This window comes from Heptranchias perlo, chromosome 1 (genome assembly GCF_035084215.1).
Source record: "Heptranchias perlo isolate sHepPer1 chromosome 1, sHepPer1.hap1, whole genome shotgun sequence".
Classification (NCBI taxonomy): domain Eukaryota; kingdom Metazoa; phylum Chordata; class Chondrichthyes; order Hexanchiformes; family Hexanchidae; genus Heptranchias; species Heptranchias perlo.
In genome coordinates, this window is record NC_090325.1 from 89,092,555 (window position 1) to 89,118,776 (window position 26,222).

Consider the following 26,222-nt stretch of genomic DNA (forward strand, 5'->3'; position numbering starts at 1 on the left):
CAAACAGCAATGAGATAACAACCAGATCATTTGTTTTAGGTTTTGATTTCCTGAGACCTCCATGTACTGATCTGATGTGAGGTTTATGTGCAATTTTTCAGGATGAATGGGATCAGAACTGTGTTTACATAATAAAAAGCAATTTTGTGCAGTGAAGAAAATATTGCAGGTTACAGTCACTGTAAATGTACAGTATCAAAGTGCCACTAATCTGCTGTGCTGTATTTGGAATTTCATGGAAGCCATAGCAGAACATTACAATGAAGATCATATATACTAAACAGTAATAAATATACCTTCCTACTTAGAAACAGGCTATGAAAGCTGCATTGGTATTTTTCGCCATGAGCCACCTAGCTCCAATTTCATGTTCTACTCCCATACTATTTAAGTCATCTTTTTCATGCAACAACTTTCCTTTTAAAAAGAATTTATAGACTCTGCTTCAACAATGGTTTGTGGCAGGAAATTCCATAGTAACCACCTGTGTGAAGAATTTGTTTTCTAGCCTTGTAACACACATCACTATTTACCCTTTCATAGCCCTTCATAATCTTGAAAATTTATATGAAAGCTCAGGCAATCCCAATCCAATTGGTCATAAATTGACAGCACAAATTATCCACATCTGGGGGACTTGGAAACCGAAAATATCACACGTAAGGTTAAAGCACCATTGTTGGGGCAGTGTCGAGGAAGTTTACACTGCATAGAACCTATGCTTTATCTAACATGAAACTGCTCAAGAGTGAGATGGGGGGTGGTAATGAACTTTACTCCCCAATGTCAGTTTGATCAGAAGACAACAGCAGTTCAAGAAGGCGGTCCATCACCACCTTTTCAGAACAACTAGGGACATACAATAAACGCTGTCTTCCTAGCATCTCATACATTCCGTGAATATGAAAAAAAGTTATAAAAATTCAAATTCAACTTGGTAAAATCAATGTTAGGAAAATACATGGTTAATATTTATGCACAGTACCTTCTACCATTAGTAATACTGTTTGATACAAATAAGCTCTTCACCAGCAACTGAGGAAGGCAGATGACTCATGCCCAACCCTCCATCTTTCAGATGAGATGTTAAACCGAGGCCACATCTGCCCTCTCAGCTGAATGTAAAAGATCCCATGGCGCTATAAGAGCAGGGAAGTTCTCTCCGGTGTCCTGATCAACATTTATCACTCAACCAACATCACTGAGATTATCTGTTCACGTATCTCATTGCTCTCTGTGGGATCTTGCTGTGTGCAAATTGGTTGCCGCGTCTCCTACATTATAACAGTGACTACACATCAAAAATACTTCATTGGTTACAAATGGTTATGGGATGTCCTGAGATCATGAAATGTGCTATATAACTGCAAATTCATTCTTCTTTCTAAATTAAAGAATTTAATGAAAGCACAGAACAATTTTATTAAAAAAGGTCTTTATTGAGATCATACATAAACATGTATTAACTTCATTTAGATTATGGCATAAAGATAATCTATGATAATAGTACGTGTGTTTACAATACACAACTTTGTCTCCCGGAAAGAACAAAAAGTATGGTGGCATGCACTGAAGATTTGTTCCTTTTAAGAGATATTGTGACTAAAATTAACTGGCAGTCCCTGTATTAATTATTTGCTTGAATTGATTGCATGTACTATCAATCCATTACCCACAACCTACCTGCCCAGCAAAGAGCATTCTGAATGAAGAAACACACTTGGAGTTGTCTTGTTAAATCAGTAAGTTTAACTACTATTCAGATCTACAATAACATGATGAAGCTTTTAATGTAGCAGATACTTTATAACATTGGAATATATATATATATATATATAAAAAACATTTGTATTCTATACAACCTAGGCAACAGTTATCAGATTTCTGAAATAATCCAACTGAACTGCAAGCAAACATGCTGCCACAGTACAATAAAAAAGCACCTAAAGCTACTTACACTTCTGAAGCCATTTAATTACAAAAGCATAAATAGCTGTTTTCTGAATTGTGTTCCCGATGGATAGAAACGGAGGCACATTTTTTAAGATTTAGTAACTAATACTGCTGCAACTAATAATCCCATGATTAAAAATAACACCATCAAGCTGTTCACATTAACTGTGCACTAATAGTACAATGTACACAGGGAACCAAAGTAGCAGTTATTACAATATAATGAAAGAACAAATGGAGCATTCAGTGAAGCAATAAATGTTTGAAATGTGACAGGAAATCTATCCCATAAACTGTGTTAAGTTTAAAATCATAGCAATATGGTATTTATTTGGCTTACAAAATATCCATGTGACACACATACTTTGTAAACCATTAAGGCTTGTAATTTGACATTTTAACACTAATTTCACCAATGATACACACAGTTCAAAGTAACAAAACTGTGTAAACACATGACATTTTAAGAAGTGAGGGACTTGAAAAAGTGTATAGTTTGCTTTTATCCCTTGTGCTGGTTAGGTTGTGGTACAATGAAAAACACTGATATGCCTTATAGATGAGTACTTTTCTTCTATAGCATTTTGCCAATTCAAGAGATAAGTGCAGGTGAAGACGACACTTAATAGATACCCAATTGAATATTTCCACACTTGCTAAGGAAACTCAGAACATTGGAAACCTTTAGTACATATTTCATGCAGATTGGTCCTTCTTGTTTGTAAACTTTAATTCCTAAGTAATTGAACAAAAGGAAAAAGGCTTTGAGGCAGTAGCGATCTTCACAAATTTGGAATGTTCTGTACGGTATACTGTAAACAAAGCAAATATCCTTTGCATATTGTAGTGGACTATTCTCTTTGTTCTGTTAGATTTCACCATTATGGAAACCGAAAGAGGCATGAAGGTTAACTGTATCTTCAGAGTATTAAAAATACTCAGCCAAAAAGAGACATTTGGGGATCCAAGATCAATTTCTGAATATTACTCCCACAAAAATCAATAAACTGTTTAATTTTAACTTGTCAATATAAAAACAGGTTGTATATAATTCTACTTAGTGATGCCCTTCAAATTCTAGTCAACTATACATCACAGGAAGGTTTCTATCCTCTCATTGTCTTTAGTTGTTGTAACTTTTCATACTGTGCAATGGTTCCACAAGTTTATTGTGCACGTGCATTAAACCTAACAAGAAACAAAAGGTTCATTAGCAGGCAGGCTTACAAAATATAATTATTTAATCCCTTTATGTTGTATACGCACAATCTTCTAATCAAGCATTAACTACAAGTTTTTAAAATCATGAGTATATGTAACAAATGTGCCAGAGTAAAGTAGCACAATGCATCACAGGAGTAAAGGTAAACCATATCACAAACTACGAGACTGGTCCAAAACAGTACAAGCTTATTAAATTGATCTAAGTATGTATTGACAGCACCAAATATTAGTCACATTTAGGAAGAATCATTCCACTGTTGGGTGGACTGTGAGTGGTTCTTGTTAATGCTTACACAGTACAACAAGCAATCCATAATTATAAGTAAAACAGAATTACATGTTTGCTGCAGTTCTGGGTTTGTTTCAGAACATAGAGATGATACACAAAGCTGTTTTAAAGAAAAATATGAACTACATAATCCATTGCAGGAATTCAAATATGAACAAACTGAACAATAATATAGAGTCTTTAGAAATTTACTTATTCTGTAGTACATTGAGGCTTTGGAAAGGGTGTAGAGGAGGGCCAAAAGATTAATTCGCAGCTTAATCACCTTAGTTACCCAGAAAGGCTCAACAAACTGGGTCTATATACTTTAGAGAAGCATAGGCTAAGGGGTGATTTGAACGAGGTTTATAAAATAATGAAAGCACTGGACTGTGTTTATGTAGACCAATTATTTCAACTGAATAGGTTAGGCTGAACCAAGGGTTATACTTACAAGTTGTGTTAAGAGCAGAATTAGGTTGGATGCTAGACGTTGTTCTTTTCCCAGAGAATAGTGGACCTGTGGAACGTGCGGGGAGCGCTGATTCATTGTATTTCTTCAAGCGAGAGCTGGACCAGTTTCTGGCTGGGGTGGAGATCACCTCAGACAAGAGGCAGCTATTCTGTAACCAACATGATCTCCTGGACTAGTTTCGATAACTTAAGGGGATCGGCAGGGAATTTTGCAGTTTATTTTTCCTAATTGACTGGGTTTAGCAATCTGATTTTTTGCCTTTCCCAGGAGATTACGTGGCTCCAGGTGGGTGGGGAGTGTATGTATTGGGCTGCACAAGCATCACAACTGTGTGGGACAGGCTGAATGGACTAGTAGGTTTTCTTTCTGTCCGTTATCCTCCTACTGATGGTCATTGATCACGTGTAAGCCTATGTATCATAGCATGCGCCACAATAGTAAAGTTAGAATAAATCTTTGGAAAAGATGCTGACAAACCACATTGGCACAGGGCTGGTAGCAGCTCTTCTGTTTGCTCTTTTGGTGAGCAATGATGACTATCAATTTAAAAGAATGCAGTAAATAAATTTAAAATGGTTCAAAATAAGGCGAGTTTTGGCAGTGTAGCATCTTTTCATTTCTAGCTATCTCAATTTGGACATCAATAAAAGAAAAAAAGCAATCAGCGTTATCTGCACTGCTTTTATTTTGCACCGACAGCAGGATAAGCCCACATTATATCTGTTTTTATTAAACTTAGGCAACCAGCTCTAATGTCATTGTGATTTCTACATCAACTGAAAACTGCCCGTTACCTCTTCAAATCAGTAGAAGTCGGAGGCTGATACCCAGCGTACCTGCATGTATTTCAGTAAGGAGGCATGAAGCTCTCACCCTGCACGCCACACTGATGCAAACAGCCTCAAATGGCACCAGTATTACGGGCAAGTGTGGTGTAACACCACCATAAGAAATGACTTTTAGAAGCAGTCACCCCCTTTATGAATTTGGACTTCTAGGAATACATTTTCTACTCTAGAACGAATGGAAAATCGTGGGAAGCACATGACTGAATTCCCGATATGCATTCTTGATGCGCAAAGCTCAATGCTGGGAGTGCCAAGGACAAAAAATTGACCCCTCATACTCAGCTTCAATCACCTCAAAATGTAAGATTTTTCCAGTTCTTATCTTGTGCATCTTAACCTACCTTGGAAATACTTTACTGTTTTAACTTTAAGCTCTAAGGTAGCATCATCATCACAAACAAAGATGGTGTGTGGGTGCTGCTGGAAAGCAGAAACGGTCCACATATGATTGACTCCTTCTTCTATTGCCTTGTACAATGCAAATGCTTTGTGTGCTCCTGTGATGAGAATCATGACCTACAAATATCGAAGTGTCAAAATTAATTGAGCTCCATATAATAATTTAGTTTATTTAATCTTATCCATTTCTTGTAGTCAAAGCTGAACATATAGTTTATTAATGAAGCTGTTAATATACAGCTATAACATCTGAGCAAAAGGGATGGTCTGAAAGGTATCATTTCCTTTCAACTTTAAGACCAATCCAGATCTATTTCTCAAATAATTATCAAAACAAATCACAAAATCCTATCTATAATTCATACTACCACACCAATCTTATGCCCATTAAGTAGTGGTTACCTATTGATGTATAATTTACAATCTAGGTTTTGCAGTATATAGAATTGTTTCAGTACCAACAGTCAATCTCTTCTGAAAGTAAAGATCAAACTAAATCTGTTCCATGCAAAACAAGCACCTCCAGGAATATCTGCATACTTATAGTCTGACTTTTTTTTGTTTTGTTTTGTTCAGGTTACTTCATATTTTCTTCCTCTTTTATTCTGCTCCCCCCTTCCCAGAACAATAACCATGGACAATCTCAGGCCAAGTGTTGGCAGGTGATTTAATTTCAAGCCTCAGACAATGTTACCCTTCAGCTGACCAGCAGGTTGTTCATGCCATCAATGTATAAACCCCTTAGTGGGACAGCTCAGTTTGATAACTGAGGGAATCTCAGATAGAAATACATAATGTTACAACCAAGAAACAGGGTATTTGGCCCATCATATCTGTGCCAATGTTATTCTCCACTTAGTCTAAGCCCATATTCCTGATCACTCTTCACACCCTTTAATATTCTTCTATTTCAAGCAATTATCTAATTACATTCTAAATTATATGAACTCTACTTCAACAGCAGTGTGTGGCAGAGAATTCCACAGTCTAACCACCCTCAGTAATAGTTGTTTTTCTAACCCCCCCCTTTAATCCCCTTTTGTGATTATCTTAAATTTGTACTCCCTCATGACCATCCCACTGACCAATGGAAACAATCCATCACTATTTACCCCATAAGTCTTCAAGAATAAAGCTCTAACATAATGGTGACCCTTTATCCCTGGTAATATCCCAGAGAATCTATGCTGCACCTTTTTCCATTACTGTTATATTGTTCCTATAATGGAGTGCCCAAAACTGCAACAGCAGCCTAGCTGAAATCTTGAACAATTTCAATATTACCTGCTGCATATATCCTGTCCCACACAAAATCCTACTCACCCATCACCTCCTCCTTGCTGACCTACACTGGCTCCTAGTCCCCCCAACACATTCAAAATTCTGGTCTGTAAATTTATCCAAGGCCTTGCCTATCCTGTCCTACCCTTTGGAACTCCTTACCTATACCTCTCTTGACCAAGCCCAAGTCACCCCATCTCTTCTCTCCCTTGTGGGTTGACAACCATTTTCCTTACATATATTTGTGAAGCACCTTGGGACTTTTTTTTTAATATTCAGGATATAAATGCAAGTGGTTTTAGATATGGGTCCTAGCTGCTCAGGTGTAGGCCATCCCTTTGATACAGGTCATCCCAGTCCCAATACCCCAGGAATCTTAACCTTCTCTCCCTACACCATGGGAGTGAATTTCTGCAGATGTTCTCCCGCTCGCCCGTCATACCTTTGGCAGAAGAGCCCTGACAACCATGGAAAATGACGTAAATGGCGTGTACGAAGTTTTTATGGGGGTTTTCACGGCTACTCCAAAGTAATGGCAGATGATTGGGAAAACCCCCATGGAAATTAACCCATGTCTCTAGCCATGCACTTATCTCCCTGTTTGTATACTGACTAGCATGTGGCACTGGTAGTACCCCTAAGATTACTATCTTTGAGGTTCCCCCTACTTAATTCCTGGAACTTTCTTTTGCAGGAGCCGAATCCTATTCTTTCCTAGGTGGCTGGTTCCAATTTCAACATAACTTCCAGCTAATTGCCTCCTTCTCTAGAAGCTTCAGCACATTCTTCATTATGTCCCTTGCCCTGGTACCTGGGAGACAGCATACCATTTGGGATTAATGTTTACATTTCAGGAGTGACTATCCATCCCTGTCACTACTGAATCTCACACACTAACTGCATTCACACACTCAAATCTTCCCTCTGCCTCACCCCCCCCCCACCTTTTAACGACCACTTTTCCACAGTGCTGTGGTACTGCTCATGGCTACCCTCCCAAGTCGTTGTTCTTGAAACAAGCATTCAATATGGAGAACTTATTTGCTAAAGCAATATCCTCAGGGATGCCCTAAACTCTCTCTCTATTCGACTTCCACTTAGATGAATGCAAGACTGAACCAACCACACACACACACCAACCACACACACACACACACCAACCACACACACACCAACCACACACACACCAACCACACACACACCAACCACACACACACCAACCACACACACCACACAAAAGTTGACTTGACTCTGTACATTAATGGAGTGTCTCAATGTTCAAAGTCCTCTACACTTTAAATAAGTGAAAATCAGAATCAGAAAATGTCTGGAAAAGCCCAAGATATTTATGACCACTGATGGAATGATACAAAGCACAGCCAAGAACTGTCACCTGTCAGCACTCCAGGTTGCTAAACAATTGTTTAAAACAGCATCAGATAGCTCAGAGCTACACAGGAGATTGCATGGCTAGATGGCTCAAGGGTCCAAAAACCACAAGAACAATTTTAATGTTAGTCAAAACACCACAGAATTTTGATAAAAAGTGTCTTGGCATACAAATCTAAAAATTGGTGCCTGCTGCTCTGCATAAAAAGAGAAGCAGATTTTCCTTTTTGTGGGATGGCTGGTTTGCATTAAGTGCTGGAGATCTTTATTTCATTAATAGTAATATGAACATGACAAATAGTTACGCACACCCATCTATACCTAATTAGGTGGGAAGATACTGTATATACTCACATAATGTGAATGAAATATAAGACGATCTTGGTAAAATTCCATCATAAAAACCCCCCCAAAAATCCATGACTCTTTCTCTCTCTCCCAACTGACTATAGTCCTGGTTCCTGCTGATTGTAAATCTGTTCTCCCTATACCTACACTGTTGGGTTGTCTCTGATTTTAAATTAGACACTGGACTGAATTGAGGTGTTTGGGGGTGGGGGGAGGGAGGAGAGGCATGGGGGAGGGGACTTTCCATTTGATTATTGCTATACTGGAGAATAAAAACAGAATGGCTGACATGATGGTGTCATGGTATGGTGCTGCTGTTGGGTCCACTGTCTTTGGAAAAGTGGATCATCAGGAAAGAAACCCAAGAGAAGATATGACCCATGTTCAAGAAAGGCACAGTCCTCTCCCTCTTTTAGCTACAAAGATGGACATAAATTTCTAGTATATACAGTAAATATTCCAACATAATGGTCAGAAGCACATTACATATATTGACACCGATATAAGCTAGGTGTTGAACTATGATGTGGGCATGAAGCAGGGTGGGAAAGAGAACAGAACTAGTAAACCACACAATAGGGAATAGACTTTTTGAAAAAAATACAGAATATAGCCATATACTTTGCAGTATTTCAGAAAAAACAAAAGGCGAGTTGTTAAATCCTAAGTTCGCTTCATTTTATACATTTGAAATACTTCTACAGGATTCCAAAGTAAAGAATGCCCAACCCTTGAAAACATGTTTTTTTTTGAAGGAACAGCATTTTCTCTTTTCCCTTTGTTTTGGTCTTTTTGTGTCATGCAGCATTCCTAGCCTAGAGCGTGGCCTACTACTATGCCTCCGCCAGTGCTCCTCTGAAACCGGGCATTACATTGAAATGCTTGGCCTGCACTCAGTGCATCCCCAAAAGTAGTGCAACACGCTGGAACTCCAAAGTACTATGCTAACTCAATCCTTTCAGGTAGTTGATTCCTATACATTACCTCTTTAGCGTCCATCACTGTTCCAACACCCACAGTTAACGCCATGGTAGGTACTTTTGACAGATCACCATCAAAAAATCGGGCATTGGCAAGAATAGTCTCTTTGGCCAATGTTTTCACCCTGGTTCTTGACACCAAACTAGACCCAGGTTCATTGAAAGCAATGTGTCCATCAGGACCAATACCTAGTAGGAAAATGTAAATAACATTTTCTACAAGTAATAAAATGAGTTTTAAAAATACAATGCAATACTATGTACTTTCAGGTGAGGATTAAAGCATACATACAGAAACAAATCAAGGTATTAAATACAAAATAAATATTATACTGCATTAGAAATGCTTTTAAACATATTCTGACAAGTTTTAAAATGCCACAAAATGCATCATCTTTGAACACAGTCTCATTCTGATAATCCAGAAATATATTACCACTAATACAAGTTTTACAGTAACAATGTACAGTATGTGCTTATCAGCTGAAAGTTATCAGATTCTTAGATCTGCTGGTGAAATCAAATTTAGAAACAATATTGACCCAAAATTATAGGATATTTTGCTAGGACACAGGTAGCACGCAACGTGGCATTGAGTTGGTGTCATCACATGATACCAAATAATTCAAGTCTAAAAACTTCTTAGGTGCAGTATCAAGTTATTGTGTTTTTTTTAAATTCAGTCTCAAGATATAGGCAATGCTGGCAAAGCTGCCATTTATTGCCCATCCCTAGTTACCCTCGTGAAGGTGGTGGCGGGCCTTCTTCTTGAACCACTGCAGTCCATGTGGTGAAGGTGCTCATACATGTTAGGTAGGGAGTTCCAGGATTTTGAGCCAGCAACAATGAAGGAATGGCGATATATGTCCAAGTTAGGATGGTGTGTGACTTGGAGGAGAACTTAGAGGTAATTGTGTTCACATGTACCTGCTGCCCTTGTCCTTCTAGGTGATGAAGGTTGCAGGTTTGGAAGGTGCTGCTGGAGAAGCCTTTGCAAATTGCTGCAGTGCATCCTATGGATACTACACAGTGCAGCCAAGGTACGCTGGTGGTGGAGAGGGTGGATCTTTAGGCTAGTGGATGAAGTGACGATCAAGCGGGCTTCTTTGTCCTGGATGGTATCAAGCTTCTTGAGTGTCATTGCAGCTACACCCATCCAAGCAAGTGATGAGTACTCCAACACACTCCTGACTTGTGTCTTGTAGGTGGTGGAGGGGATTTGGGGAGTCAGGAGGTGAGCCATTAACCACATTGAGGGATACAAACAAGAATGATGGCATTCTTGTTAATAATCATTTAAACTGGGCAAACTACAGGTAATATAGTTTATACAATTTAAATTTTACAGAATTGAAAGTAAATACTGAAAAAATCTGGATTGATAAAAAAAAATCTAATAATAGTATACGCTAACCTCAAAGAGCAAGTACAGTTATGTTTTAGACACAAATTGTGCTATAATGCTGGCCAAATTCAGAAATCTAATTTGAAGAAATCTAACTGAAGCACCAGTTTCCTCTTTGTACTTAGGGGAATAAAGACATTGCTTGCTGATCATCAGAAGTCATATTGTGCTGCATTTCCAATAGACCACATGCCTGTCTCCAATCCTGAGCTTGCCAAGTGAGGCATTGTGTAAAATGCAAATTTGTTTTTCATTTATACCCACTAAAACCACACCATTCACTGCTGACTCATTTCCTGAGCTACAGTAAATTCAAAGTGAAGTGTATAGCTCAGATGAAAAAGCACCACAAAAAAAACCTTAGCCAACTATACATCCATTTCCTCTAATCTGGTAAATTGTCATTTTGCAAAATGAAACTGAATCTAAGTCATGCTGTTTAATCTCAGAATACAAATAGTGACGCTCCTCTGTTTCTGAAAGGTTTGACTGAAACCAAGAGATACTTTGCAAGAAAAAAATATGCATTTATATAGCACCTTTCACAACCTCAACACCAAAAGTGCTTTACAGCCAATGAAATACTTTTGAAGTGTAGTCACTGTTGTAATGTAGGAAACATGGCAGTCAATTTGCACACAGCAAGGTCCCACAAACAGCAATCAGATAATGAGCAGATCATCTGTTTTTTTTTAAAAGTAATGTTGGTTGAGGGATAAATATTGGCCAGGACACTGGGAAGAACTCCCCTGCTCTTCTTCGATATAATGCCATGGGATCTTTTACGTCTATCTGAGAGGGCAGATGGGACCTTGGTTTAATCGGTCTCATTCAAATGACGGCATCTCCGACAGTGCAACACTCCCTCAGTACTGCACTGGAGTGTCAGCCCTAGATTTTGGTGCTCAAGTCTCTGGAGTGGGATTTGAACCCATGACCTTCTGACTCAGATGAAAGTGCTACCAACTGAACCACAGCTGACCCTTCGGCTCTGCTACTACCTCCATTATCTCTCAGCAGCATCCTTTACTCTATTTAATACAATTTGTAATTTTTATAGTGCTATCTATAAACAACTGTTATATCTTAAATGTACCTCCAACAAAGAGTTCAATTCCTCCAGCGTCAGCAATCTTCTGCTCAAAAGCATCACACTCCGTCTGCAGATCTGGTGCATTACCATCAAGAATATGAGCATTACTCGGATCTATATCAATGTGCTTAAAAAAGGAATTCCACATATAGGAGTGGTAACTTTCTGGATGATCCCTTGGAAGTGCTAAACATCAAGATTACAAAAATAAAAATGTAATTCTGCTTGGGTTTAAAACTAGATTGATTTAGTATATTTCTGAACTATTACAAATAATTTAGATTATAAAAGCAAAGCATTCACCATCTACCTTTCCTCAAGACAACCAGTGTACTGTGCATTAGTCACAACTACAAATTTCAGAAATATATTTTACTCTGGTGCTGAAGTATACACACAGTTGAAAAAAAAACAAAAGTTATTTCCCATAGAGAAACTTATACATCAGGTAAGTACTACTTTACAGGGCACCTGTTTTTTTAAACTTTATGACTAAACACAAAATAATCCCAAGGATGTGTGCTACAAAAGTACTTACCTTGCCCTACATCATGTTTCCATGTCTACTGCAATCTATACTGTAACTAATGGTTGCACATAAGGCTCCACATTTTAAACAGTAAAACTGAAAAAAAAACTACAAAGGTACACAATAACTACTTACTCAGAGTTTACCCTTTCTTTACTATTTTCCTTAAGTTTAGTAAATAACTACACTGCAACAAATATTTAACCAAAGTTTTAATTTTCTTTTAACATTTTTTAAACAGTAAACTGGGCAAGAGTCAGATTGTGAAAAATTGAAGAGGGAAAAGAGGCAATGCCCCATTGTAGCAAACCAATTTCAATATCTTCAATGTCCAGGATTTGGAAGGGATGAAGTAGCAAGAATTACATATTTTGCATTCAAATGATCCCTGCCTTATTCTGGGCCATCTGTAATATTCAAACTCTACTACAGCTATCAAAGAGTGCCAATCTGCTTCTCTGTTTAAGAACTTCAGTTGGTATCCCCAAACATGCCAGGATTGAAAATTCAGTGTGATATACTTTGTAATTTTCTACATTATTTGTGGACCATTACAAAATAGGTTCAAATTCACTCTAGATGTTACTCTGTTCACATATTTTGTGTGTAAAATAAATTAGCTTCTTGTTTATAATTGGCTTCAATTCACTAGAATGTTCATCAGTCTGCCTTCCAGACAAGAGAAGACAGTAGAAATGCAGGTGGGAGCGTGTAAGGTTGCGAGATCTAATTCACATAACTTAGGGGTTTCAGTGTTACGACCTTGGGTCACACTATCGTATGACTAGGTATTGGATAGTAAAGGTTAACTCATCACAAGGGATACAGGGCTCGTTTAGGGACGAGACCAGTGATGCTGAACCAGAGAATATCTAATGCAGACCTGAAATTTGTAACAAGTGCTATATGGTTTTTTTTGCATTTTGGAATGGTCTTTTCCTGCCCAGTTTATTCCTATGTAAACTGTTAATACCTAAACAATTAACTTTCAAAACTTCAAGTAGAAATTCATTCTGCTCCAGTCAGTTTTTAAACTCAACCATTTATCCTGCTAAAATGTTAACAAATTTCACTTTCTCTCTGCAACAGCCAATGTTACTGTCTCACGTCCTTTTAACTCCAGAATTTCAGTGACTCACTTACCAACATATTCATCCATGTTAAAAGTCTTCACATATTTAAAAGAGAGATTGCCATTCTTGTGATATTCAATCAGCTTTTTGTAACACCCAGAAGGGGTGCTCCCTAAATGAAGATAGAATGACAAAATAAATGTTACAAGGTTAGCATTTGTTTCACAAAAGTTATACCTCATGGTTTGTTACAGTAGCTTTGCACGTTACAGAAAGGAATCAACATGGAATGCCACAGTATTCAAATGTGACTGCAAATTAGAGAGAATGGTATAAGTTGTGCATATTAAAGACCAATTATCAATTCAGTTCAAATCACATGAATCACCTGGAAAGGGGTAGGGAATAATAACAATGTGTACACTAGCCTTTCATCTCCATCTTGAGGAGAATATTGTAAAAAACCTGAATTCCCCCAAGGATACTGCTGCCTTACAATATGCTCAAGCACAGGTATCATGTAAGCCACTTACAATAGGCTGGTTTATGCATTGGCATTTTGCCCTTTGTAAGTAGCTGTCTGATCTATCTCAGTTGTGAATAGAAGTGGCAGCTTAGCAGTATGGCGCAGGTATCAAAACTGAAGCAAACAGCATTACATATTTAAGCTGGAATTCTGAAATCAGATTTAAGTGGTGCACAGACACGCTATAGCGGATAGTTTCTGCATCCTATAGCTGATTCTGGCATTGCAGCTGAAGTCTGTTCCTCTAAGCTGCACGTCAGGAGGATCAGCTACGTGTGTTGCTACAAGCTGATTTCCACACCCAACCTGAACAGTCAACACAAAACTACAAATCCATCAATTACCATGCATGCTATTTGTCCAATTAAAGTAGCATTACCATTTGTTGTAGGCAATAAGTTTACTAATGAACTTTGTGCATTTGATTTGGGATTCAAGATATCGTCTATTGTAAGCATTTGTCCATTACGTTGGCGTTTGATATAAGTGAGGCAGATTTTAAATATCCCCAAAATATTGGATAATACAAAGTGTGATTTATAACCAGCTCAAAGTTACTTTGCAGATTTTACAGGTGTCAGTAATTTTAGCTCCAACTTTGGGCAGTACAAACACAAGCCAACATACTCTGATGTAGGTTTAATGCTGTGGTAAACAGTAAAATAATAAATGAAAATACCAATTTAGGCAAGTGTATAGGGAGGAAATGGATTCAACAAATATAATTCTGTACATTCTACGTTTTGAAATGGTGCCCAGCAATGCTGTGACATTCAGATCAGATTTTAACAAAGATAGCAGAAAAACTCAGGTCAGTCATCTGTGAAGAGAACAGATTTAAGGTATAAGTCTTTATAGCAATGAAGAGTTCTCCATAGATGCTGACTGATCTGCTGATTGTTACCAGCATTTTCTGTTTTCATTTCAGATTTCCAGCATTTGCAGTTTTTTTGTATTTTGTTCATATTTTAATGTCAGACTAAACTCAACATTGTGAATTACATTTAACACTTTTGCAATGACAATTAATTACATGAACTAAGATGCAGCATGAAGAGTAGGAAATCTGAGTACATAGGAGTGCAGCAAGGGAAAAGCTGCATTATCGCAGGTAAATCATATGATCTGAACTGAACAGTGCAGGTTCAGGATTATCAAAAGTAATTACTAGAATTTGTGTACTGTTTGCTCCATATTTGGAGGCATCCTCAACAACAACGGCTTCTCTGCCTGTGGCTGTTAAAATTCAGAGCAATCATTAACGTTTGCCTATTCTATTATCTAGGGAAAATTGTAAGTGGTCTAAATACCATCATCGCCAGAACTTGTAAACTGACTGGTCTACGGTTTCATTTCTCCGAGCACAGAGAAACAGTTAACCATACAAAGATTTTATGCCAGTGCAAGTTTTTACAGATGATTGAAATAATTAACTAATCCACGTGCAGGTACATGCAAAGTCAGTCATTCAGATGGACTAATTCAAATGCCAAAGTCAATAGGTGATTCAGTCATCCTTCGCCAATCTTACTTATCATTTTTGTTAGAACATGCAAATCTTGTAGGTTAAGCTTATTTGAATACAACAATCACCCACAAAGTTGGATTTTGTTAAACCACATCTATTGCTTGGAACAATGTTTTATAATCCTTCTGCACTCAGTGGCAAGAAGCAAAGGATAATGGTTGACGGGTGTTTATGCGACTCGAAGGCATTTCCAATGGGGTCCCACAAGGCTCAGTACTAGGTCCCTTGCTTTTTCTGGTATATATTAATGATTTGGACTTGAACGTGGAGGGCTTGATCTAGAAGTTTGCAGACGATACAAAAATTAGCCATATGGTTGATAGTGAGGAGGAAAGCTGTAGACTACAGGAAGATATCAATGGACTGGTCAAGTGGCAAATGGAATTCAATCTGGAGAAGTGTGAGGTAATGCATTTAGGGAGGGCAAACAAGGCAAGGGAGTACACAATAAATGGGAGGATACTGAGAGGTGTAGAGGAACAAAGGGACCTTGGAGTGCATGTCCACGGATCCCTGAAGGTAGCAGGACAGGTAGATAAGGTGGTTAAAAAGGTATACGGTATACCTTCCTTTATTAGCTGAGGCACAGAATATAAGAGCTGGGAGGTTATGCTATAACTGTATAAGGCTGGAGAATTTTAGCTATGGGAAAAGATTGGATAGGCTAGGGTTGTTTTCTTTGGAACAAAGGAGGCTGAGGGGAGATTTAATTGAGGTACATAAGATTACGACAGGACTAGATAGAGTGGATAGGGAGGCATAGATTTAAAGTAACTGGTAGAAGGATTAGAGGGGAGCTGGGGAGAAATTTTTTCACCTAGAGGGTGGTGGGGGTCTGGAACTCACTGCCTGAAAGGGTAGTAGAAGCAGAAACCCTCAACTCATTTAAAAAGTATTTGGATGTGCACTTGAAGTGCCGTAACCTACAGGGCGACGGACCAAGTGCTGGAAAGTGGGATTAAACCGGATAGCTCTTTATCAGCCGGCACGGACACGATGAGTCGAATGACCTCCTTCTGTGCCGTAACTTTCTACGATACACCACCCCAAGAATGCTAGCCAAGCACAGATACAACCAGGCATGTAAACCAACAGGATCCATTACGGAGGAAAAATTCACTTAGCTCATAGATCTTAAAATCTTAGTTGCCCTCGGCTATGAGAATCATCGGAAGTTTGGAAGTTCTTTGTGGTGCTCAGCAAGTTTCATAACCTCAACATTCACAGCATCTCGCCCCTTAGTCTGCATTGAGGGTGATGGGCCAGTACTGGCAAGAACAGTCTGTGATAATCTCAGAAAATAGCACAATTTCTTTTGCCATTGTGACCTCAGTTACCCTACATGAACACTCTTACTAAAGATAGCACCATTATGCAATAATAATAGATAGCCATGTGTACAAGGCAAACTTTTCCTCAAAATTACTTTGACATAAGTTATATCAATATGTATTTTAGTCTCCTAGTACAGTTTTATGAATGGCCATAGTACTACTTTCATGGATATGTAAATTCCCTTACAAATAAATCTCACTATTTAACCAATGGGTTAACATTAGTTTCTATTTTATCTTGAGGCTACATGTTAAGTTCCACTGAATGATATCAGACCTAGTATCTAATGAGACAGTACAAACAACTAAGATTCTAGTCTGCCATCATCCACTAACATTTCCAGATATTATCCAGAATGTTCTTTATACACTGCAGAAACATTCAAATTTTAAACAAGTTTTGTCAAACAAAATTGTTGTGTAGTTTCAATTCCCTACAGATCACCCCGATGAAATCAACCTTTAACAAAGAAAAATGTTCCAAGGCATTTCACAGAGGTGTAACTGACACCGAGCCAAAGGAGATATTAGGAGGGTGAGCATAAGCTTGTTCAAAGAAGTGGATTTTAAGGCGGACCTTTGAGGGAGTGGAGAAGTGGAGGAGTTTAGGGAACGAATTCCAGAGCAGGGAACCTGTGAAGACACAGACATCAATGGTGTAATGAAGGGGGGGCCAGGGTGAGGAGAGATGCACAACAGGCTAGAGTTAGAGGAACGGAAAGTTCAGGGGGAGAGGGATTATAGGACTGAAGAAGATTACAGAGATAGGGAGGGTGAGGCCATGATGGGATTTAAACACAAGAATGAGAATTTTAAATCAGTCATTGAGGGACTAGGAGCCAATATAGGTCAATGAAGATAAGGGTTATGAGTGAGCAGGACTTTAATGTGGGACAAGATATGGACAGATGTTTGGATGAGGTGAAGTTTACAGATCAAAATTCATAGAATGCACAGGACTAGAAAAGACCACTGCAGTCCATCTGGGCAGTCACAGATGCAAGGATCCCAGTATTTAAAGAGATGTATATTTCACACATAATATACATTATATTTATCTACCACAAAATCTCTCACTTTAAATTACAATTTATACATAGTAAAAAATATAACAATGTGAGGAAAGCTGACAAAGTTTAAAGTGATTTGTAATTTAAATCCTACCATTAAAATACTTAAACAACAGTTGAATAGAGCAATACTCACATCCACTTACAATACAAATACATACCTGTGGGCAAACCTAAAGTAAAATATCGATCTGGGCCTGGCTTGAATTGAACAATGGAATTACAAATGTATCTGGCTGCCCATTCACTGGCCTTGTCATAGTCGTCAAGAATGACCAATCGCATTGTGATGAGAAATGCTTTGTCTACAGGGAAAGATTGTCACTCTTAGGTCAATATGAAAGCCAATCATTCAACTGTTAAAAGTACAATTCAACCATTTATAATTATACAATAATAATGACCTCAGGTACAAAAAAAGGAACTTGAATACCAAAAAAAATGTTTACTGCAATGGAATTTTAACCTGTAGTAGAAAATGGGATTGACATTTTACTACTTTGAGGCTTCAGCTGTGTGTATGTCAAATTGCTGTACAAAAATTTATGCATAATCAATTTTCTACATGTTTGAGATTTTGGTAACATTGTGGGGCTAATTTCTATCCCTTAATCTGTATCAACTTTCCAATAAAATTTCTGCAAGCACACAATGTTAATCAGAAAGGAAAGGTTAACGAGGCATCATTTTAACGCAAAACTGCAGCTTCCATTTCGGCACTGGTCCAGACATACTTATACCTAACGGAATGCCTCTTGCATGGAAATTAGGTCAAACTAAAAGAAATCTACAATAGTTAGCAGAGCCTGGACATCATGTCATAGTAATGTTATGTTTTCAATAGGGCCACTGAGTGGATTACAGTACACAACTGGGCAAAAATGAACAAATTTGTAAAAAAAAAGATCCATTTTTGAAACCAGTAATGAGCTAGGATATGGTGCCCCTCATTGTCAACTACTTTATACAATTAATTATGAGGAGACTGGGTGGCAGATTTCTTCAGCACAATATCCTGTCACCTGGGTTTGAAATCAGTCCAAAATGATGGGTTAAAATTCTCCTTCTTTCAACTAAGGATCCTAAATGAAATGCATCTGACCAGTTTCAACCGATGTGGGAACATTTCAAAAGAAAAAGCTGGCAATTTCATAGAAACCATATGGATGGCAGGTCAAGGAAATTAAAAAATTTAGGGGGTGGCTATTCTGAGATTGGGGTTAAATCATACAAGTTGAAGCAGATTTGACATTGCAATTAACTCATTATACCTGATATTTGATACTCAAACTGGTCACCAAAAATGGAATTGTTTCTCTTACTGCATGCCCCAGTACAGACATCTCATTTTAATGAGCACAAATAAAATGACAACGTCCTTTCACCTCTTCGATTTGGCTTCAAATCCAGGTCAGAATGGAACAAAGGTGTCCACCCTGCTGATTAGGTTCCTATGTGAAATTAATCTGGGTAGCGTCAACCCAGTTCATAGTGCATGTTGCAAAAAATACCCTACACTTAATTTGGTATTAAATTGCTAGTCTCGCTTCAGCCACAAGGATGACTTGTGCACAGAATTGGATCTCTCATTAGTACAAGTGGTACTTTGCTGAGGCTGGGACTAAGGCAGAGTTACAGGTCATGGAAGTTGGAACTTTACTCTATAGCTGACTGTGCAATACCTGACCCGTGAGTGCTTGATGCAGATACTGGGTGCCTGAAATAGGAAAGAATTTCATTGCCCAGCTCTAACATCCCTTGCCAACATGAGCACAAAAGTTCACTAATTTAAAAAAAATAAGCATGTACATTTAACAAAGGGCAAAGAGATATTATTTGAGGCCAGGGACTAATGGTACTGGGTGTGGGGCACTATTGGTGCGTCCACTACCATGCTAAGAGTTCTACGCCAAAACCAGGGCTTAGAATTTGACTTTCAAGTTCTCACGTATAGTACAGCTGTCCTGTTTACCCTGACAGCTCGTGGTGGACTCTCCACAATCATACCTCACTTTCAATCGGCCGCAGATGCTACATCAACATGCACTCGGAATTTGAATGAGTCTGATTCCATCCACTAGAATTTAAAAATTGATTTTTAAAGAATGGCAGCATAGAGAAGGAATAGTAGTTTCAAGACAAGCTCTCATACCAAATGATATTAAATAATTTCAAGACCTTCTTGACTAATGGAATTTTTACTAATACTGTTTATCAACTCTATATGCATCTGCCATTTCAGATCTCCGTTACACATGGTGCTCGGCAGCTATGGGTGCATCAGTAAGAGAGGGAGGGCCTCCATAGGAGCCAGCCTAAATGCTGATCAGGCAGCACCTAAGCCAATAAAAGTCAGGACTGGCTCACACACATCCCATCCTTGTAGGGAGTCCTTCACTTAACACCTCCCACAGCAATATAGTGGAGATCAGGAATTTATTATGGGGCAGAAGTGGGTTAGCCTTTTACAAAACATTTGGAACTTGGCCCAAAATACAAGATTAGGTACCAAAGGAACAAAATATTTGTTAACTGAAATCCATATTCCAGGCAGCTGCTCTCGCCTTTTGAAGTCAGAAGTGACATTCTTAATTGGCCAGAAACAATGTCATGAAGAACATACTTCAATCCGATTGCAAAACCAGAAGTTCAGCAGAACACCCATTTCTTCATTGATTTTCTACTAAAATTTTCTTTTTAAAACATCTTACTATGTACAGTCAAACACGAAATGCAGGAAAAAAAAGTATGTCAATGTTACAAGTGGTACATTAACTTGCATACCAAGTTAATTGATGCTGAAAAAAACACTTATTCTGGATCATGGGCTTTGCACCCAAGATGGAGTTTCCATCCACCAGGCGGATTGATCTGTATTGGTACTGATTATGGAAGCTAATTTTAAGAGGCTTCGTGCGCATACAGAAAGCTCTGTGATATCACAAACCCTTGCTTCATCTAAGTGCGACTCATTGATCCCACTACAAATAATCACTTTTTGCCAAGTCCAAACTAAATGGGGCAGGATATTAGGAAAATCGGAGCCCTGAAACAGCATCATTTTAGGGGCAAATAATTTGTGCCATCTGAGGTGGAGGAGGAATTAGGGATGGGATCCGATTACACCAAATACCTGCCTCTTTATCCACCCATCTGAAGTTGCTGTGAATTCAGGGGCAGGTGCTTAAAAACCCCCATGCACAAAGGGACAGGCATGACACAATGCAAATGAGAAAAATACATCAAATTACATATTTCCCTTTGCGCCCTAGTAACATTGTGCACAAAGGACACCTGTGTATCCCTGAGGTCCATCATTGCTAAGTGTCTGGGAACAGGGATTTAAACTTTAAAGAGGCTGATTTCCTGACAGCAATTGATCACAGAGCAATCAACTGCTTTCAGGAAACTAGCCTCTAGAGAAAGTGACACCATTTTACACATTATTGTTCTTATGGCTCCCACAATGCTGGGGTCCACTCACACAGCAGTTAGGCTTTGCTGCTAAATTCCATCCCCCAGCTGAGGCAGACATCCCAATGGCACTGAGAGCAATGTGCAAATGCCCCATGGATTTAAGCTGGGCAGAGCCACATCATTGAGACAGGCAGAGGTTCTGCTCTTCCTCAAATCCACCAAAAATTCATGTTCCATAAGCTGCAGAATAACCTCTGGGGAGAATATGACATGCAACAAGTTAACAAATTTCAAAACGGTCACAGCTCAAACTTTGCCCTGGGATTAGCATCTTTTGCCAAGTCCAAAACTGGACAGGTGATGAAATTATGGCTTCAGCCCTGATTTGTACTTTAACAAAAGCAAGAAATCATTGAACACCTTTATCTTAAAAACTAATGGTTCCACGTCTTAAAAACCTGAATTTATACAACTCTCATGTTCCGGAGGGAGTTTTACAAAGTAGTTACTTTTGATGGCATTTTATACAAAGCAAGATCCCACACACACACAGCAACGGCCACGGCCACGGCCAGTTTTTTCTATTTGATGCAGCTGCTGTACGGGAGATCGGGAAAACCTCCCGCTCCTCTTGGACACCCGCGGGGCGGCCTCCGTTATGGGCTCAGGTCCTACAGTGGGGCCTAGAACCATGACCGAGAGCGGAGCCATCGGAACGGGAGCAGGAAATGTGGGGACCGGACAGGCCGAGCCCCGGGACACCCGCACCGCACCAATCAACGCCTTTAAAGGCTTTGGACCCCCCCCCCCGGGCCCCGCCGCTCGGGTCACTCACGGGCCCCGGGAGCCGCCGCTCGGGTCACTCACAGGGCCCCGGGCCCCGCCGCTCGGGTCACTCACGGGCCCCGGGCCCCGCCGCTCGGGTCACTCACGGGCCCCGGGAGCCGGGAGCCGCCGCTCGGGTCACTCACGGGCCCCGGGAGCCGGGAGCCGCCGCTCGGGTCACTCACGGGCCCCGGGCCCCGCCGCTCGGTCACTCACGGGCCCCGGGCCCCGCCGCTCGGTCACTCACGGGCCCCGGGCCCCGCCGCTCGGGTCACTCACGGGCCCCGGGAGCCGGGAGCCGCCGCTCGGGTCACTCACGGGCCCCGGGAGCCGGGAGCCGCCGCTCGGGTCACTCACGGGCCCCGGGCCCCGCCGCTCGGTCACTCACGGGCCCCGGGCCCCGCCGCTCGGTCACTCACGGGCCCCGGGAGCCGCCGCTCGGGTCACTCACGGGCCCCGGGAGCCGGGAGCCGCCGCTCGGGTCACTCACGGGCCCCGGGCCCCGCCGCTCGGTCACTCACGGGCCCCGGGCCCCGCCGCTCGGTCACTCACGGGCCCCGGGAGCCGGGAGCCGCCGCTCGGGTCACTCACGGGCCCCGCCGCTCGGTCACTCACGGGCCCCGCCGCTCGGGTCACTCACGGGCCCCGGGCCCCGCCGCTCGGGTCACTCACGGGCCCCGGGCCCCGCCGCTCGGGTCACTCACGGGCCCCGGGCCCCGCCGCTCGGGTCACTCACGGGCCCCGGGCCCCGCCGCTCGGGTCACTCACGGGCCCCGGGCCCCGCCGCTCGGGTCACTCACGGGCCCCGGGCGCCGCCGCTCGGGTCACTCACGGGCCCCGGGCGCCGCCGCTCGGGTCACTCACGGGCCCCGGGCCCCGCCGCTCGGGTCACTCACGGGCCCCGGGAGCCGGGAGCCGCCGCTCGGGTCACTCACGGGCCCCGCCGCTCGGGTCACTCACGGGCCCCGGGCCCCGCCGCTCGGGTCACTCACGGGCCCCGGGCCCCGCCGCTCGGGTCACTCACGGGCCCCGGGCCCCGCCGCTCGGGTCACTCACGGGCCCCGGGCCCCGCCGCTCGGGTCACTCACGGGCCCCGCCGCTCGGGTCACTCACGGCCCCCGGGCCCCGCCGCTCGGGTCACTCACGGGCCCCGGGAGCCGCCGCTCCGGTCACTCACGGGCCCCGGGCCCCGCCGCTCGGGTCACTCACGGGCCCCCGGGCCCCGCCGCTCGGGTCACTCACGGGCCCCCGGGCCCCGCCGCTCGGGTCACTCACGGGCCCCCGGGCCCCGCCGCTCGGGTCACTCACGGGCCCCCGGGAGCCGCCGCTCGGGTCACTCACGGGCCCCCGGGAGCCGCCGCTCGGGTCACTCACGGGCCCCGGGAGCCGGGAGCCGCCGCTCGGGTCACTCACAGGGCCCCGGGAGCCGCCGCTCGGGTCACTCACGGGCCCCCGGGAGCCGCCGCTCGGGTCACTCACAGGGCCCCGGGAGCCGGGCCCCGCCGCTCGGTCACTCACAGGGCCCCGGGAGCCGCCGCTCGGGTCACTCACGGGCCCCGGGTCTTCGTCTCTTCAAAACAGTCCGGTCACGGGACACAGCGCCCATCACATGACCGCCCCTCCCCCAATCACGAGTGACCCGAGTCTCACGTCGCTCACTGGGCTTCTGGCGGGAGGTTTGAATCGCGAGTCTGACCTCAGCTCCCTTTTGTCTTCATTCGAAACAACAGTATTTGCATTGATTATAACGCCTTTAATGCAGTGAAACGTCCCAAAATGCTTCACATTGTGAAGAGACAAGCGCAGAGCCATTTCATCGTAATGTCACAAATAACAGCAAAACTGGAAAAAGGCAAATAATTGAAAACCAACTTATTTACAGAGGTGCAGATAACCTCAGGGTAGTGAGTTATTGATGACCATCGCTCATTTTGGATACCTTGGACTTATGTCCTGTTTCCCTGCCTATAAATGCACAGTGGTTTCAAGGACCACTCATCTGGATTTAAATGTAACCTATTTATGCATCTCGGGTTTAAAATGGTTTGCAATCTTTTTCACTCTTAAATCATAGAAATACTCGTGGAAGTACATCAAACAAAGGCAGACAAATACTTTTATGAATTTAGTTCAACTTCCCCAGCATCTGTACACATAAACGTTTGAACACAAATTATCCAATTATGCTAAAATTATTTTTACATTCTAATGTCAGCCCTGGCCCAGGGGGAGCATTCTCACCTCTGAGTCAGAATGTTGTGGGTTCAAGTCTCACTCCAGAGACTTGAACATATAATCTAGGCAGACACTTCAGTGCAGTACTGAGGGATTGCTGCACTTTTGGAGATGCCATCTTTTGGATAAGACATTAAACTGAGGCCTGCCTGCCCTCTCAGGTGGATATAAAAGATCCCATGGTATTATTTGAAAAAGAACAGGGAAGTTCTGGAGTCCTGGCCAAAATTTCTCCTTCGAACAACATCACGAAAGCAAATTATCACGTCATTATCTCATTGCTGTCTGTGGAAACTTGCTGCGTGCAAATTGGCTGCTGCATTTCCTACATTACAATGGTAACTACAGTATAAAAGTACTTAATTGGCTGGAAAGCACTTTGGGACATCCTGAGGTCGAAAAATCACTTTTTAAAATTTGTTCATGGGATGTGCGCATTGTTGGCAAGGCCAGCATTTATTGCCCATCCCCAATTGCCCTTGAGAAGGTGGTGATGAGCCGTCTTCTTGAACCGCTGCAGTCTGTGGTGAAGGTTCTCTCACAGTGCTGTTAAGTAGGGAGCTCCAGGATTTTGACCCAGCGACGATGAAGGAACGGCGATATATTTCCAAGTCTGGATGGTGTGTGATTTGGAGGGGAATGTGCAGGTGGTGTTGTTCCCATGTGCCTGCTGCCCTTGTCCTTTGAGGCGGTAGAGGTCGCGGGTTTGGGCAGTGCTGTCGAAGAAGCCTTGGGGAGCTGCTGCAGTGCATCCTGTGGATGGTACACACTGCAGCCACAGTACGCCGGTGGTGAAGGGAGTGAATGTTTAGGGTGGTGGATGGGGTGCCAATCAAGCGGGCTGCTTTTTTCTGGATGGTGTTGAGCTTCTTGAGTGTTGTTGGAGCTGCACTCATCCAGGCAAATGGAGAGTATTCCATCACACTCCTGACTTGTGCCTTGTGGATGGTGGAAAGGCTTTGGGAAGTCAGGCGGTGAGTCATTCGCCACAGAATACCCAGCCTCTGACCTGCTCTTATAGCCACGGTATTTACGTGGCTGGTCCAGTTAAGTTTCTGGTCTTTCTTTAATAATAAAATACTAGTACTGGAAAAAATTCCACCTACAATTTCTGCTTTCTTTTGTTGTTTACATTTTAATTATGTTCTGTCAGTTTTTCAAAGAAAGGATTTGAAAAAAGTTACATTTAAATGCTGGGCTTTTAAAGTGATGTGTATTCACACGAGTTTTTTTTTAACAGTCATTGAAATAGAAGGCGGTTTAATGTTGCTTCTCCAAAGATTGTTTATAAAAAGCAATTCATTAGCCTGTCTTGGTAATTAGTAAACATCTCACACTCATTGTATTGAGAAGTCTCTGGTGGTGGTTGGGGGGGGGAAGCCGGCGGGGGGGGGGAAGCCGGGGGGGGGGGGGGGGGGGAAGCCGGGGGGGGGGGGGGGGGGGGAAGCGGGGGGGAGGGGGTTCTGGCAGATCTTCCCTTCCAAGTGTGAACACAGGGTGATAAAAACAGAGACACAAGCAATCAGTCAGGTCTTTAAATAGTAGCTGCAAGGACATGCTTTGGCCAGGCTCAGAAGTTTAACATGCAGGAGAATAGTTAGGAGTTACTTTTTTAAGTCAAGTGAGATGGCCCACTGATACGGGGGAGTGTAGAGTGTTCATTACTTTACTATTACGCGAAAACAAGTTGTACGGATTGAATTAAGTGAATCTGCTCAAAACTATTGCGCTTTATGTTCACTTGCCGTGAAATAAAGCATCTAAAGCTTATGTATCTGGCCTCATTTTACCACATGTTTTCTTGGTCTGCCTTGAGAAGACTTGATGTGGAGATGCCAGTGATGGACTGGGTTGGACAAATGTAAGGAGTCTTACAACACCAGGTTATAGTCCAACAGCTTTATTTAAAATCACAAGCTTTCGGAGGCTTCCTCCTTCATCAGGTGAGTGTGGGATTCCATGAAACGTACCGCATATACAGTCAGAGAACAATGCCTGGTGATTACAGATAATCTTTCCAAC

At 42.0% G+C, this 26,222-nt stretch overlaps 1 protein-coding gene across 9 annotated transcripts; it reads right to left on the reverse strand.

The window, feature by feature from the left end:
• Window positions 1-1,418: 1,418 nt before the first annotated feature.
• gnpda2 (glucosamine-6-phosphate deaminase 2) lies at window positions 1,419-23,614 on the reverse strand. Of its 9 annotated transcripts, none has more exons than XM_067988257.1 (7): window positions 23,517-23,614; window positions 17,885-18,028; window positions 13,336-13,437; window positions 11,667-11,849; window positions 9,170-9,354; window positions 5,110-5,284; window positions 1,419-3,141 (listed from the first exon to the last, which is right to left on the reverse strand). In XM_067988257.1, exons 1-7 carry the CDS (start codon window positions 23,569-23,571, stop codon window positions 3,077-3,079), a joined length of 909 nt encoding a protein of 302 aa, XP_067844358.1. In that variant the 5' UTR covers window positions 23,572-23,614; the 3' UTR covers window positions 1,419-3,076. The 9 variants fall into 9 exon arrangements, with proteins under 9 accessions (XP_067844358.1, XP_067844375.1, XP_067844383.1 ...); XM_067988274.1 differs by having other exon boundaries at window positions 23,484-23,566; XM_067988282.1 differs by lacking the exon at window positions 23,517-23,614 and adding an exon at window positions 23,445-23,513.
• Between the last annotated feature and the right edge of the window lie 2,608 nt (window positions 23,615-26,222).